Source organism: Phascolarctos cinereus, unplaced genomic scaffold, assembly GCF_003287225.1.
Source record: "Phascolarctos cinereus isolate Bilbo 61053 unplaced genomic scaffold, phaCin_HiC Scaffold_9;HRSCAF=440, whole genome shotgun sequence".
Classification (NCBI taxonomy): Eukaryota; Metazoa; Chordata; class Mammalia; order Diprotodontia; family Phascolarctidae; genus Phascolarctos; species Phascolarctos cinereus.
The window spans coordinates 189500218-189514195 of record NW_027556402.1 but is presented as its reverse complement, the minus strand read 5'-3'; the positions used below and the strand labels follow the sequence as shown (position 1 = coordinate 189514195).

Here is a 13978-nt window from a genome sequence, read left to right as displayed (position 1 = left end):
ACTCTACATAACCTTTGGCCCAGCAATAGCACTACTAGGTCTACATCCCAAAGAGATCAAAGAAAAGGGAAAAGGATGTATCTGTACAAAAATATTTATAGTAGCTTTGTTTTTGTGGTGGCAAAGAATTGGAAATTGAGGGGATGCCCATCCATTGGAGAATGGCTGAACAAGTAGTGGTATACGAATGTAATGGAATGCTATTGTGTTATAAGAAATGACAAGCAAGATGGTTTCAGAAAAAAAAACCTGTGAAGGCTTCTATGAACTCATGCAAAGTAAACTGAGCAGAAGCTGGAGAACATTGTACACAGCAATAACTGCGAAGTAGCATGGGATGTATAATGGTAAGAACAGCGGATCTGGAGTCAGAGAAGACATGGGGTCATATCTGTGCAACTCTGGGCAAGTCAATTTACATCTCTGATCCTCAGTTTTTTCTTCTGTAAAATAGGAATAATACTATTTCTACTACATTACTCACAGGGCTGTGGCAAAAAATAATTAAGTAGGTGTTAAAGCATCATACAAATTTAACTTCTCGTTCTTCTTTGCCTACTTTAAATAAAAAAGATCTTACAAGGGCAAGTTTTCTTTCATTTTCAACCCATCAATCCTCTGTATAATATATCAGGGAAAAACAAGTTACTCCTTTGCTACTAGTGTGAACTATTCAAAGCCTTTTAGATGTTCACTGAAAGTAATGCTGTTCATGGAAATACGCTTTGCATGACTGAACGTGTATAACTTATATCAATCTGCTTGCCTTCTCAATGAGGGGGGAGGGAAGAAAGGGAGGGCAAGAATTTGGAACTCAAAATTTAAAAAATATGAATGTAAAAAAGTGTTTTTACATGTAATTGGAGGAAAACACAAAATTATTTAAAGTTATATTGTTATTCAGTTGTGCCCAACTCTTTGTGACCCTATTTGGGGTTTTCTTGGCAAAGATACTGGAGTGGTTTGCCATTTGCTTCTCCAACTCATTTTACAGATGAGGAAACTGAGGCAAACAGGGTGAAGTGACTTGTATAGGCTCACACAGTTACTCAGTGTCCGAGGCCAGATTTGAACACAAAAAGATGAGTCTTCCTGACTCCAGGCCTGATGCTCCTTCCCCTGTGCTACCTCAATGAGAGCTTAATGAGCACTGTGCTATGCGCTAAGGGAACAAAAGCACAATTTAAAAGAGTTCTTGCTCTCAAGAAACTAACATTCAGCCTGGGGAGATACAACATTCACATAGAAGAGAACACATAATCAGGTCTGAGGAAGGGCAGAGTACCAACAGCTAGGGGCAGCAGGCCACCCTCCAATAGGCGTTAGCACCGAAATGAGCTTTCAAGGTAGCTAAGGAGCCTAAGATCTGGAGATGAGTAGGGACAGCATCACAGCACAGGAGAAGACTTATACAAAGAAACAGAGATGGGAGAAGAGAAAAGAAGTCAAGTTTGGCTGGAACGTAACGTGAGGAAAGTGGGGTAAAGTAACTATGCCATTTATTGTTGCTGTTGTTATTTGTCCTTTGCTCTTGAAAACAACCACGACATCAAGAAGGCGAGGCCATGACATCCAACTGAATTGGATTTAAGTGAGGTAGGGCTGTGCAAAGTCACCAGCCTCACTTTCTCCTCCACAGCCATCTGGGTCTAGTGTCAAGATACAGATCAGTAGGTTGAGATGGCTCTGGATGCAGTGGGCTTTTTTAAGCTAAGGTTTTTGACTGGTCTCTGATTGAGGCAACACCCAGTCAGTGATTAAGGCTAGGTAAGAAGTGAGGCAGAGAATGACCTTTTTTACCTAGTCAAAAAAAAAAATCAGGCTGGCAGGGGAAGACCCCCAGAGTTTCTAGCCAAAATAGAAACAATTGCTACTTACATTCACTCTGAGCCAATCAAGGCCCAAACAATGACTGAGTGGGGCTTGGCCTGGGACCTACTGTGGGCCAATCAACGATCTGGGTTTAAGGTGGTGGATCTTAAGTAAAAAAGCTTTTGGGCACCTAGGTGGCGCAGTGGATAGAGCACTGATCATGAAGTCAGGAGGACCTGAGTTCAAATCCGACCTCAGACCAAACACTTGACACTAGCTGTGTAACCCTGGGCAAGTCACTTAACGCCAATTGCCTAAAAAAATTAAAAAAAAATGGAGAGAGATGGAACAATGCCTTAAGAAGGTGGGAAGACCAAGGAGAGGTTTGGGAGTTGCTATCTCCAGATACACATTTTCTGAAACTCAAGATAACCATGTATGCCAGAGCCAGCCTGGACTGGCTCATGCTGACTGTTAAACTTCTGTGTGGGCATTTATTCCTTGGAAATAGGCAAGCTACAAATCAGGGCTTGATTTATTTTGTTAATTGTTTTGACTTAGTGATGGAGAAAATGGTAATACTGAAGATTAAACTTGGGGCAGTAGGTGATGCAATGGAGAGAGAGCACTGGATCTGGAGTCAGGAAGACTTCTCTTCATGAGTTCAAATCCGGCCTCAGACACTTACTAGCTGTGTCACCCTGGGCAAGCCGCTTAACCCTGTTTGCCTCAATTTACTCATCTGTAAAATGTGCTGAAGATGGAAATGGCAACCCACTCCAGGATTTTTACCAAGAAAAATGGGTCAAGAAGAGTCAGACACAACTGAAACAATGGAACAACAAGATTAAACTTAAAAGTGTGTCTGGCTCACTGAGCCAGTTGTTAAATATTTACTCCCACAACACTGAGGATATGGAATAACAATTGGAATTGGATTGGAATGAATTGGAAATAACAAAGGGCTAAGAATTAGGGGATTGTGTTTCTATTCCTTGAGTATGACACTAAAGAGTTGGCTACTGGCAGCATAGAGTCAGAAGGACATGAATTCAAATCCAGCCTCAGACACTTACTAGCTGTGTGACCCTGGGCAAGTCACTTAACCCCAATTGCCTTAAAAAAAAAGCTAGTCACTTTGATGGGCTCAAAGAGCTGGGAGTTAGACTAGAGTAGTGTAACTCAAGGTTAGCAGAAAAGTGAGCTTGAGTTCTGCCTGTGATATACCTATGGGCAAGAAACTTATTCTAACTCTCAATTGCCTCATCTGTAAAATGGGGAAAACCTCTGTATTCACTTCACTGGGTCCTTAAAATGGCTCAAATGAGATGAAGTATGTTATAGGCTCTGCAGACTTAAAGTACTATACCTATAAAAGCCAGTTATTATCAGAGCTGGCAGAGAATTTAGGAGATCATCTGTCTGGTCCATAGCTTTCATTTTATAGAGGAGGAAAGTGAAGTCTTCAGAGAGGAGGGCAGTCAGGTATAGTAGATAGGGCACTGGATTTCCAGCCAGAGGACTTAGGACTCCGTTTCTGTATCTATAGAAGGAAGAGGCTAAAAATCATGATCTCTAAGGTACCTTAAAGGTCCAAATGGATGATCCCTAATGTCACACTGGATACGAGCAGAGGAATATAGATTTGAACTCAGGTACTTTGGCTCCAAATCAAAGTGTTCTTTCCACTATAAGCCACTACCTCTTTCCTTTGCTAGTGTCAACTATCTCATTAATAAAATCAAGGGTTTGAACTAGATTATATAAAAGGTGACTTCCAGATCTAATTTTCTTTGTGCTCTAGGTCTAGGACGTATAACAATAGTATATTTTGTTCACTCCTTCTTGATACCAGGGCCAGGGAAGGGCATTTTGACATCACTACCAAAATTGAGAAAATATTGTATATTGGAATAGGAACCCGGAAGACATCAGTTCAAACACTGCCCTGAAAGACACTACTTATGTGACTAAGCAAGCCAGTTAAGTTACGTGCCCCAAGTAACTCTAGGAAGCTCTAAGGTACAGATCTGCATTGGTAGAGGGGGTCTCCGCACGGGGAGAGTGGCCCTTGCTTGAACGGTCACAAGTTCGAATGGGGAGGGGGCCGGAGATGGGAAGAATGTTACAAGTTGTCTTAGAGGGGAAGACCTACCTTTTTCTGAAGCAGAGGCTTGATCACGTAGACACAAAGCAAAACTGCGCAGCTGATGCCCAAGGCCACCCCCAGTGTCACTGCTGGAGCCAAGAGAGAAGGGACCACCTGCAGGGACTCTGTCCGGAACTGCAACTGGATGTCCTGGAGGCAAGTGCCCGGTAGCAGGTCAGCCTGGGCCATGAGCGAACTTCCAGGGAGAATCAATCACGGCCCTCCCCCTTCCTTCTCCCGCTCTCCAGTTCTTTCCCCTCCTGCACAAGAGGACTTGTTTGCAACTTTTCAGAGAGGAGCCCGCCTGACTTGCACAAAGGGAGTAGCCCAGGCCAGGATTGGCCACTTCTGTCTGGTTTCCATCCCTCCAGCCTTTACTCCCTGGAACTCTCAAAGCCCTGGGCAGCTTTGTCTAAAAGAGGAGAGTGAACGGCTGTCCTAGGGCACTCTCCAGGCCTGAGGAGAACGGTGCCTCTGCTCACACAGACCCCAGCATACTTTCCTGCTTGACTCATCCTCCACCCCTTCCCTCCACCCCCTCTTTCCCTCCCTCTGGGCTGGGAGAGGGAGGAGCCAGTACAGGCTACATAGCAGACCCTTTTGTAACCAAAATCCTGTCCTACTGAGCATGCCCAGTTCCAACTCCCAAAAGCATTTTCTGTAAGCATTTAGAAGTAATTTGAAGGGCTCAGAGCTAAAGGGAACCGGGATCTAAGATTCAAATCATGTGTGAAAGCGTACTTGACTTAGCATTAAGGGGCCTTGGTTTTAGAAACGGTTTCTGCAACTTGCTACTGTGTGTGGCCTCCGAAAAATCACTTTGTCTCCCTGGGACTCAGTTTCCTTTTTTGTAAAACAAGGGAGTTGAATTGGAGGATCCCTAAGGTTCCCTCTAGCTCTAAATCGTATGACCATGAGACTCAGAGCAGAGTGAACCTGAGAAGCTGGGTCTGACAGGCAAGATAGAAAGAAGATGGTCAGAGGTAGAGCATGCAATGCAGTCTCTAGAACAAGGGTTAGGAACCTGCAGCCTCAAGGTCACATGTAGCTCTCTAGGTCCTCAAAGCTAGAGTACTCCAGCCTCACTTGAGGACCTAGAGGGCCACATGTGGCCTCCAGGCTGAAGGTTCCCCTCCCCTGCTCTAGATAATGCCAGAACTGGAGAGAGCAGGATGAAGTATAAACTTGGTGGGATTTGTAGGCAGAAGATAATGGTAACATCTCCCTCTTGATTTCTTCTTCTTATCTTTCTGTTCCCTTTAAATTCATACCGGAGAAGACTGAAAGAATAAGAATGAGATCTACAAAGAATCTTGGAGACTGTGTAGGCCAATTCTCATTTCATGGAGGAGGAAACTGAAGGCCAGAGAGGTTGAATACAACTAGTATTTTGGAAACATAGGACTTGAAACTAGGTCTTTTGATCATAAATTTAGGATTTTCCCCACTATTTCTAGGCCACTCCTATTACTGATCAATTCTTCTGATTTGCCTGCCCTCTAGGCAGGCTCTGGTTGCATTGGTGACAAGACAATTTCCAGGCCATAAAGTGAGGGTTAGCATAAGGAAATCTCTGACCTACTGAGGACCAGCTCTTGGCCTAGTCATGATTCAAGATTGACAACAGGGAGTAAGAGGCAATAGGGGAGGTTACAGGTCCAATCCAATAGGCCTTTATTTGTCTAATATAGGGATCTGGGCTCCTTAAGAGGATGAAATGCATGAGCTGGGGACCAGAGCATCTTCCCTCTGAAGAGTGGGAACTTAAGTAGGAGAGGGAATGGAGCAATATTTAAGTTTCACCAGTTTTTTTTTCTCTTTGCTTCAGTCAGAGACACTGGAAATTCAACAAATAATTTTTAGATTCCTATTCTTCAGTGTAACAGAGTAGCTGAAGAGCCAAGAAGACCTGGATTCAAATCCGTCCTCTGACACATCCTGGTTGTGCAACCCTGGTCAAGTCACTTGCCCCTGCGATTTCCCAGACAATCCTCTAAGTGGAAGAGATTTTGTCCAGCATTGATAGAAGGGTTTTTTTCACCTGGGAGTTCCCTACATCACTGAAATCATAGGTCCAGTAACTATCTCTATCCTTAGTCTTCCATGCAGAGGGGTGTGCTGAGGATGCAAAGACTGATATGATCTAAGGTAAGCCTGTTCTCAAGGAACAACACAATATAATGGGGGTAAGGACAAATGCACAGTTAGGTGTGGTATCAGGAGAATTAAATGATCAGTGAACTGAGATGCCTCCGTTTGTGAGTTTTCTATCATTGTAATCTGCTGTTGTTCAGTTGTGTCTACCTCTTCATGACCCCATTTGGAGTTTTCTTGGCAAAGATACTGGAGTGGGTTGCCATTTCTTTCTCTAGCTTATTTTACAGATGAGGAAACTGAGGAAACTGAGGTTAAGTGACTTGCCCCAGGTCAAACAGCCAGTAAGTTTCTGAGGTTGGATTTGAACTCAGGGAGATGAGTCTTCCTGACATTCTACCCACTATGCTACCTACTTGTCTTTCCTATCACTAGAGGTCTTCAAATAGAAGCTAGATGAACACATGTCAGAGATGCCTGCTCAGCACTGCATTGGACTAGATCAGGGCTGGGGAACCTTCAGCCTTGAGACCACATGTGGTCCTCTAGGTCCTCAAGTGCAGCCCTTTGAATGAATCCAAACTTCACAGAACAAGTCCCCTTAATAAAAGGATTTGTTATGTGCAACTAGAACTCAGTCAAAAGCCACCCCCAAGGATCTAGAAGACCACATGCGGCCTTGAGGCCACAGCCCTGGACTAGATGGTTTCTGAGGTATTTTTCAATTCTGAGATGCTGTGATTCTATGAATGCATTTTCTCTGTGGTGAAAGAAACAAGGACCTGGAAATCAGAGATCATCATTCCCTTTAAATTGATAGGAAACCCTGCAGCTGCCATTTGTTTGTAACCCTTTATGGTATTTGTCTTTTCACTGCTTTGTAGGATTAGTTAATTTTCTCACTATTTAGTGCAGTGGCATTTTGAGTTTATTATCATTTAATTTTTATAAGGCAGGGTAGGAATTAGGATACACAATTTTACAGATGAAGAGGCTGAGGCCCAAGGAGATTTTGTGACTCTCTCCAGATCTCACAAATGGACTTGAAGCTGATTTCATTTGCATGAGGCACTCAGATGAGAAAATTTCCTCTATCATTTTGTGATCTTGATTATGTCAATTCTCCAACTTGGACCTCAATTTTCTTGTTTATAAAATAAGATCATGGTACTTCGAAAGACCTCTAGAGATTATTAGTTCAACTCCCTCGTGTTAAAGATGAGACACTAAATTTGCCTAAAGTAACATAATGTGTTGGGATCTGACTCATGTCTTCTCAATCTAGGGCTCTTTCCAGCACGTCAAGCTGGAACTTCGAGGCTCCTGCCAATTCACCGCAGTAGAGTGGAAAGAACCCTGGATTTGGCCTCTGAGGATGGCTCCCTGACTTACCAGTTATGCGCCCTAGCATCTCAGTCTTGTCTGTGAAACACAGGACCTGGACTAAACCATCTCCGAGTTCCCTTACAGCCTGGACTTCTGTGTTCTGTGGTCCTTTCCAGCTAGGTGGAAGCACTTGACATTTTTCCTCCTGTCAGTGTCCCTGCTTCCTCCCTTCCCTTTCTCACGGAAAACTAGCAGAAGCAGTATGTTCTTTCAAAGTTTACCCTCCCTGCAAAGGGACTGAGCATGCTCAGTAGCAAGGGAGGGCTTTAGTCCAGGGTAACAAACTCTCCCACTCATCTGTTCCCTGGAAACTTCGGAATTCTTTCCCCATCTGCTCCATGGAGAGATATCTAGCCCATGCCTCTTCCCAGGGGCCACACCACTCCAGGGCTGGGACATAATGAGGCTCTGCCTCCCTACCCGGAGTTGGCCGTGGGCTACAAACTTGGTCGCTGTTTCTTTAGTTTTGCAGCTGCCTGCCCGGGCCTCGCAGGCTCCCCCCCACTTCCTGGAAAGTGCTGTGCCCAAGATCGGGATTGCAGCCCCTTTGGAAAACTCAGGTTTGTTCTGTAGAAGCGATGGCTGGGAGCTCGGTAGCAATCTGTCCGTCCTCGGATACTTTAGCCCGCCTTTCGTCTCATCGAAGGCTTCGCACCATGCAGACGGATGTCATCCCCTGGAAGAACCCTCAGCTCTTTTCCAGGGTCTCTTGGAAGGAGCTCCTTTGGAAGATCAGGTAAGGCTACCAACACCCTAGAGGAAACAGCCACAGTATTGAGACTTCTGCCTCAGTTTATTTAAAAGTCCTATTTTCCCCCCCATTTCATGCGCCGATTTAGTGTATTCTCTAAGAATGACCTGGGGCAAGCTTGTAACAGTGCTCAGGTCCTGTTGTTTGTGAGGCCGGTGCTTATCATGCATTCTGTCCATAGTAAGTGTATCATTTACAAATCCTTAGCTATAAAAACAAAAGGGCTAGAAGAGATCTTCAAAGACCTCTTCCAGAGCTAACTTTCAGTGACTACGGTTGTAGACGGAGGAGCAGTGATTTGGGAGTGTTTAGATCCCAACACTTGGCACTTGCATAACTGAACAAATCGCTCCAAAAGGTGAGTAATAATACTCTTACAATCCACCTAGCCAGGATGTTATGAAGAAAGAACTTTGGAAACCTTAAAGACATATGTGTAAATGTGAGTTACTTTTTTTTTTTGTGAGTAGAGATAAATTATTTTGCTTCTCTGAGGGATTGAGCTAGTTGCTATTTAGGGTTTTTTCTTTCCCATCTCTAAAACCTATCATACTAATAATAGATTACATTTATATGTACATATTTATATCTACTTGTCTGTCTATATATCTATGTAATCTTCCAGTTGATTCTTTTTATTTTGTGTTGATCTAGGATTATGATTGCATCAGGACTGGGAATTCCTGGTAAAGGATTATCCACTAGACATGCAGATTGGCACCATTTTACCTAATTTATTGTCTTAGAGAGTTGTCTGGGAGACTGAGTGGTTGAGTGACTTTCCCTGGAGTCCCACAGTTAGCATGTTCAAAGGAAGGACTTGAACCCATGACTTCCTGGCTCTATCCTACTGCCCCATGGTCTGTCCTCCCTCTTTCCTTTCTTCCTTTCTTTCTCTTTCTTTCTTTCTTTCTTTCTTTCTTTCTTTCTTTCTTTCTTTCTTTCTTTTCTTCCTTTCTTTTTCTTCCTTTCTTCTTTCCTTCCTTTCTTTTTCTCTTTCTTTCTTTCTTTCTTTCTTTCTTTCTTTCTTTCTTTCTTCCTTCTTTCTTTTTTCTCTCTCTTTCTTTCTGACTTGTGATTTCATCAGCATAAATCAGTGATGTAAAACTCAGATAGAAACAAATCCCTATAGACCACATATTGACTTAGAAAATCACAAATTGACATTATGTTGTATTGTATTTTTACTCATTTTGTTCAGTGTTTTCCAACTACATTAAATTTCTTTGGATGTACTCGAGGCCACTTGCTCCTGGTTGGTGGTGAGCTTGACGTCTCTGTTGTAGACAGCTCACAATGATATACTTTCTGTACCAATATGGGTCAGCACCTTCTAATCAACTTATACTCCTAGAGAGGTAACTGAGAGATTGAAAGAAGTGATATGCCCCAGGGTCATGCAGCCAGTCATTTGTAGGAGGGAAGTCTTGAACCCAGGTCTTTCTAATTCTGAGGCCATTCACACCAGACAGCCTCTCCTTGCTGTGTTTATACAGTACTTTTAGTAAATGCTCATTTAATTGTTCACAAAGTGTTTTTTTTCCCAAAACTTTACCTCATTCCATTCTCACAATACCCTTGTAACTTAGATAGTGCCATCATTCTCCCCTTTTTGCAGATAAAGAACCTATGGCTAATAGAAGTAAAGCAGTTTGTCCAGCTTGTCAGGTAGGAGATATTAGAGTCAGAACTTGAAAGTAATTCTTAGAATCAGTTCCAAAGCTTATACTATGCCGCTTTATTTCACAAATATAAGACACGAATTTTTTAGTATTTGCAATTAGAGCTATTTTGAGAAATAGATTCTATGGAAGTAGTGAATTTCCTATTGCTATACTTGAAATGACACTTTCGAATTGTGGTGCTAATCCGAAGATTTTTTTTTTTTTTGCTAAAGAAGACTTTTGAGAGTCCCTTGGACAGCAAGGAGATCACATCAGTCAACACTTAAAGAAATTAGTTTAAGTTATTCATTAGAAAGCGAAATACTGAAGCTGAAGCTTAAGTACTTGGGCCACGTTGAGAAGTCGGTACTCATTGAAAAAGACCCTAATGCTGAGAAAGATTGAAGACAAAAGGAAAAGGGGATGGTAGAGGGTGAGATGGATACATAGTGTATGGAAACAATAAGCATGAATATGGACAGATTTCAAGAGATAGCAGAGGATAGAAAGTCCAGGCATGCCATGGTCCATGGGGTCATGAAGAGTTGGACATGACCAAATAACTGAACAACAACATAGATGTTCTAATGGAGGGTGAGCGACTACTTGTCATTGTCATAGAGATTCCCCACTTATGAATTGATTGGTCTAGATGGCCCATGAGGTGCCTGCCCGCGCTGAGATTTTGTGGTTAGATTATGAAATATACATACTCACAATATAATACTGCCTAAGTTTCATTCTTGGTGGGCAGAGAAAAAAATGAGTTATTGAGTAACTGAGTTAGTGAGTGACCCTGTGGGATGAGGATGAAGGCCCAGGTATTTGGACCAGGTCTGGATTATTCCTAGTTGATCTTTGATCATTGATGAATAGGCTGGCATCGTAGAAGTCAAACATGAACATTTATTGAGTGCCTATTATATGCTGTACTGTGAAAAAGGGAAGCTGGAAACACATTTTCTACTCTCAAGAAGTTGACAAGTGTATGATGGAGTGGGAATATTATCAATTACAGTAACTCACATATCTGTAACATGTAAACAATTAAATGAGCATTTACTAAAATCACTGTATAAATGTCAATGAGAGTGGTGTGGCTGGCCTCAGAATCAGAAAGACCTGTGTTCAAGACTTCTGACAAGTTTTACAGAACTTCTTTCTCACAAAAACCACATGAGCTACACAATAGAGTATTTCTCTCCCCTTTACAGATGAATAAATTGGATTTCAAAGAGATTAAATTATTTTCCTGCTGTCACATTGGTATTAAATGTAGGAACCAGCACAAAACTTCAGTTTTTCTGACAGGCATGGAATAATAAGTAGAAAGACGTACTGGGAATCTGCAAGATCTGGATTCAAATCCTGCACTCAGACACTGTGCCACCTAGTTACTACTATTTCAGTGGATAAAGCACTGGGCCTGGAATCAAGAAGACCTGAGTTCAAATGTGGCCTCAGACACTTGCTAGCTGTGTGACCTTGGGCAAAGTACTTAACCCTGTTTGCCTCAGTTTCCTCACTTGTAAAATGATCTGGAGAAGGAGGTGGCAAACCACGCCGGTATCCTTGCCAATAAAACCCCAAATGGTGTTACGAAGAGTAGAACGTGACTGAAAAACGACTGACCAACACGGCAGCATAGTGTCTCATGACAGTGGAAAAATTAACTGTCAGGGAGTGAGGACAATCGGCTCGTAGTCCTGCCTCTGTCACCAGTTTACTGAGACTTCTGATGTCACTTGTCTTAGTATTTTTCAGCTTCATTTTCTGCACAAATAGTGAATCATCAATGGTGTTTAGCTGATTAGTCATTCCCAGCTCTTCATGACTACATTTGGGTTTTCTTGGCAGAGATACTAGAGTGGTTTGCCATTTCCTTCTCCAGCTCATTTTACAGATGAGGAAATGGAGGCAAAAAGGGTTAAGTGACTTGCCCAGGGTTACACAGCTAATAAGCGTCCAAGGCCAGATTTGAACTCAGATCCTCCTGACTCCAGGCCCTGCATTCTGTCCACTGCACCACCTAGCTGCCCTGTGCCACCTAGATTACCGAATTTCTTTGATTGCTTTTAGTTCTAACATTCTACATTTACATTTCCTCCCAGCCCCCAGTATTCTACATTGTTGCATTCCAAGGGCCTACGAGCTCTGATAGCCTATGTTCATAGAATCAAAGAATGGACTAGGTAATCCAACCCAAAAGTGTGTAATAAAATTCCTTCTGGCTTAGACATGTTGTATTTATTTAAGACTCATGCCAGATACACATGAAATGAAAGAAAAAGAGTGTTTGATTGTGTGGTACAGACTACAAGGGCCCAGTAGAAAGATGGGCCAGTGTCACTGTGGAAGGCACAGGAGGAGACCATAGATTCCTGGATTTAGAGCTGAAATGGACCATAGAGGCCAGCTCTAGTGGTCATCGGTCATATGAAGAACTGATGCTAAGAAAGGCTCAGTGAATTACTCAGGGTCCCATAGCTAGTACGTTTTCTGTGGTGGGCTGCACAACACAAGTAGAAGACGAAGCTAGGGGGTGATGGCTGCCATCATAGCTTCTCCAAGAAGTCACCTTTTCCTTTGAAACTCGAGGACAAAAGTTAGAACAGCTGGTGTAGATTTCAGTTCAAGATGAAGAAGAACCTTGTGATAATGACCACTGGCCAGTAGAAGCAGCAGCAGGAGCTAGCATTTACATAGTGTTTTAAGATTTATCATAAATGTTTTCTCATTTGATCCTTACAATAACCCTGGGAGGTAGCTGCTATTATCATCCCTGTTTTACAGATGAGGACACTGAGGCAGACAGAGGTTCAGTAACTTGCCCAGGCTCATACATCTATTAAACAGCTGAGGTAAGATTTGAATTCAGGTCTTCCTGACCACCAGGTCCAGCACTGTACCCACTGTGCCACCTAGCTGCCTCTCTCTAGAAGTCGAGTAATAAGATTCCTGATGAAGTAGTGAGCTCTCTCTTATTGGAACTGTTTAAGTAGATGATAGTTGATCACCTGTTAGGGATGATTTTATGTTCTTTCATTAGGTTAGAGGTTGGGATAATTGGCTTCAAAGGGCTTTTCCAGCTTTAGAAATCTAAAAGGTGGGTCAGAGATAGTCCTCTTTGGTTAGGGGGAAAGATGAGAGAGTGTTCCCTCTGAGGGGTATGGAGTGGGTGAAGGCCCTGAGGGATCTTCAAATAGATGTGTGCTGAGCACTGTTCATCAGATTGCGAAGACAAGAACAGTGACAAGAAAACCTTGCTCGTCTCATCAAAGACTTTGCATTCTATTTACATTCAACATCAGGTACATCTATAAATACATGCACAATATATACAAAGTAATTACAAATTAATTTGGGAGAGCACTAATTATTAAAGAAAAAAAAAGTCTTGGTGGCCCTTGATCTAAACCTGGGCTTCTTAGGCTTTTTCCACTCAGAACCCCTTTTTGTGTTTAGGCAGCATTGGCATTGTGTGGCCCGAGGGCATGCATGGTGCAAAGTGTACGTGCTTTGTGTTCAGAACCAAGGCTGCAGTGAAGTTACTCTATGCCTCATGGCCAAGCACTGCCGAAACACCCCGGATTCATTACGCATTTGATTTTGAATTCAGTTTTGGTCTTGCACGTTTATAAACCTTTTACTGTTGCTACATTTTTCATGACCTGGGGTCGAGACTCAGAGTTTAAGAAGTGCCGAGAAAGGATCCGGGAATTCAGAGGCAGAGGTGAGAAAAGAGATCATTCCAGTCATGGGAGACAGCTTGGACAAAGACCCAGACACGGGATGTCACATATAGGACACAAAAAGTAGACTAGTCTGGCTGAAACATACAGGGCATGAAGGGAAATAAAATAAAATCAATCTAAGAAGATTGGTTGGAGACAGAGAGTGAATAAGTGTTAAACAATAATAATAGCTAACATTTATATAATGCTTACTTTGTGCCAGGCACTGTGCTAAATGCTTTACTATTATCTTCTCATCTGATCCTCACAATAATCCTGGGAGGTAGGTGCTATTAGTATTATTATTATTATTACCCTCATTTTACAGATGAAGAAATTGAGGTAAACAGAAATTAAGTGACTTGCCCAGGGTCACCTAGATATAGGC

At 42.5% G+C, this 13978-nt stretch overlaps 2 protein-coding genes across 4 annotated transcripts in view; one reads left to right on the top strand and one right to left on the bottom strand.

Moving 5' to 3' along the window:
- The window catches only part of EVC (EvC ciliary complex subunit 1), a 135764-nt gene extending 131267 nt beyond the window's left edge, over positions 1-4497 (bottom strand). For all 3 annotated transcript variants that reach the window (XM_020992261.2, XM_020992262.2, XM_020992263.2), the window contains exon 1: positions 3968-4497. In XM_020992261.2, the coding sequence (XP_020847920.1) occupies positions 3968-4150 (183 nt within the window). In that variant the 5' untranslated portion in view covers positions 4151-4497. The remainder of the gene's footprint in view (positions 1-3967) is intronic.
- Positions 4498-7669: 3172 nt separating this feature from the next.
- The window catches only part of EVC2 (EvC ciliary complex subunit 2), a 194199-nt gene continuing 187890 nt past the window's right edge, over positions 7670-13978 (top strand). Inside the window, 1 exon segment of the mRNA XM_020992259.2 lies at positions 7670-8177. Coding sequence (XP_020847918.1) covers positions 7842-8177 — 336 coding nt within the window. The 5' untranslated portion in view covers positions 7670-7841.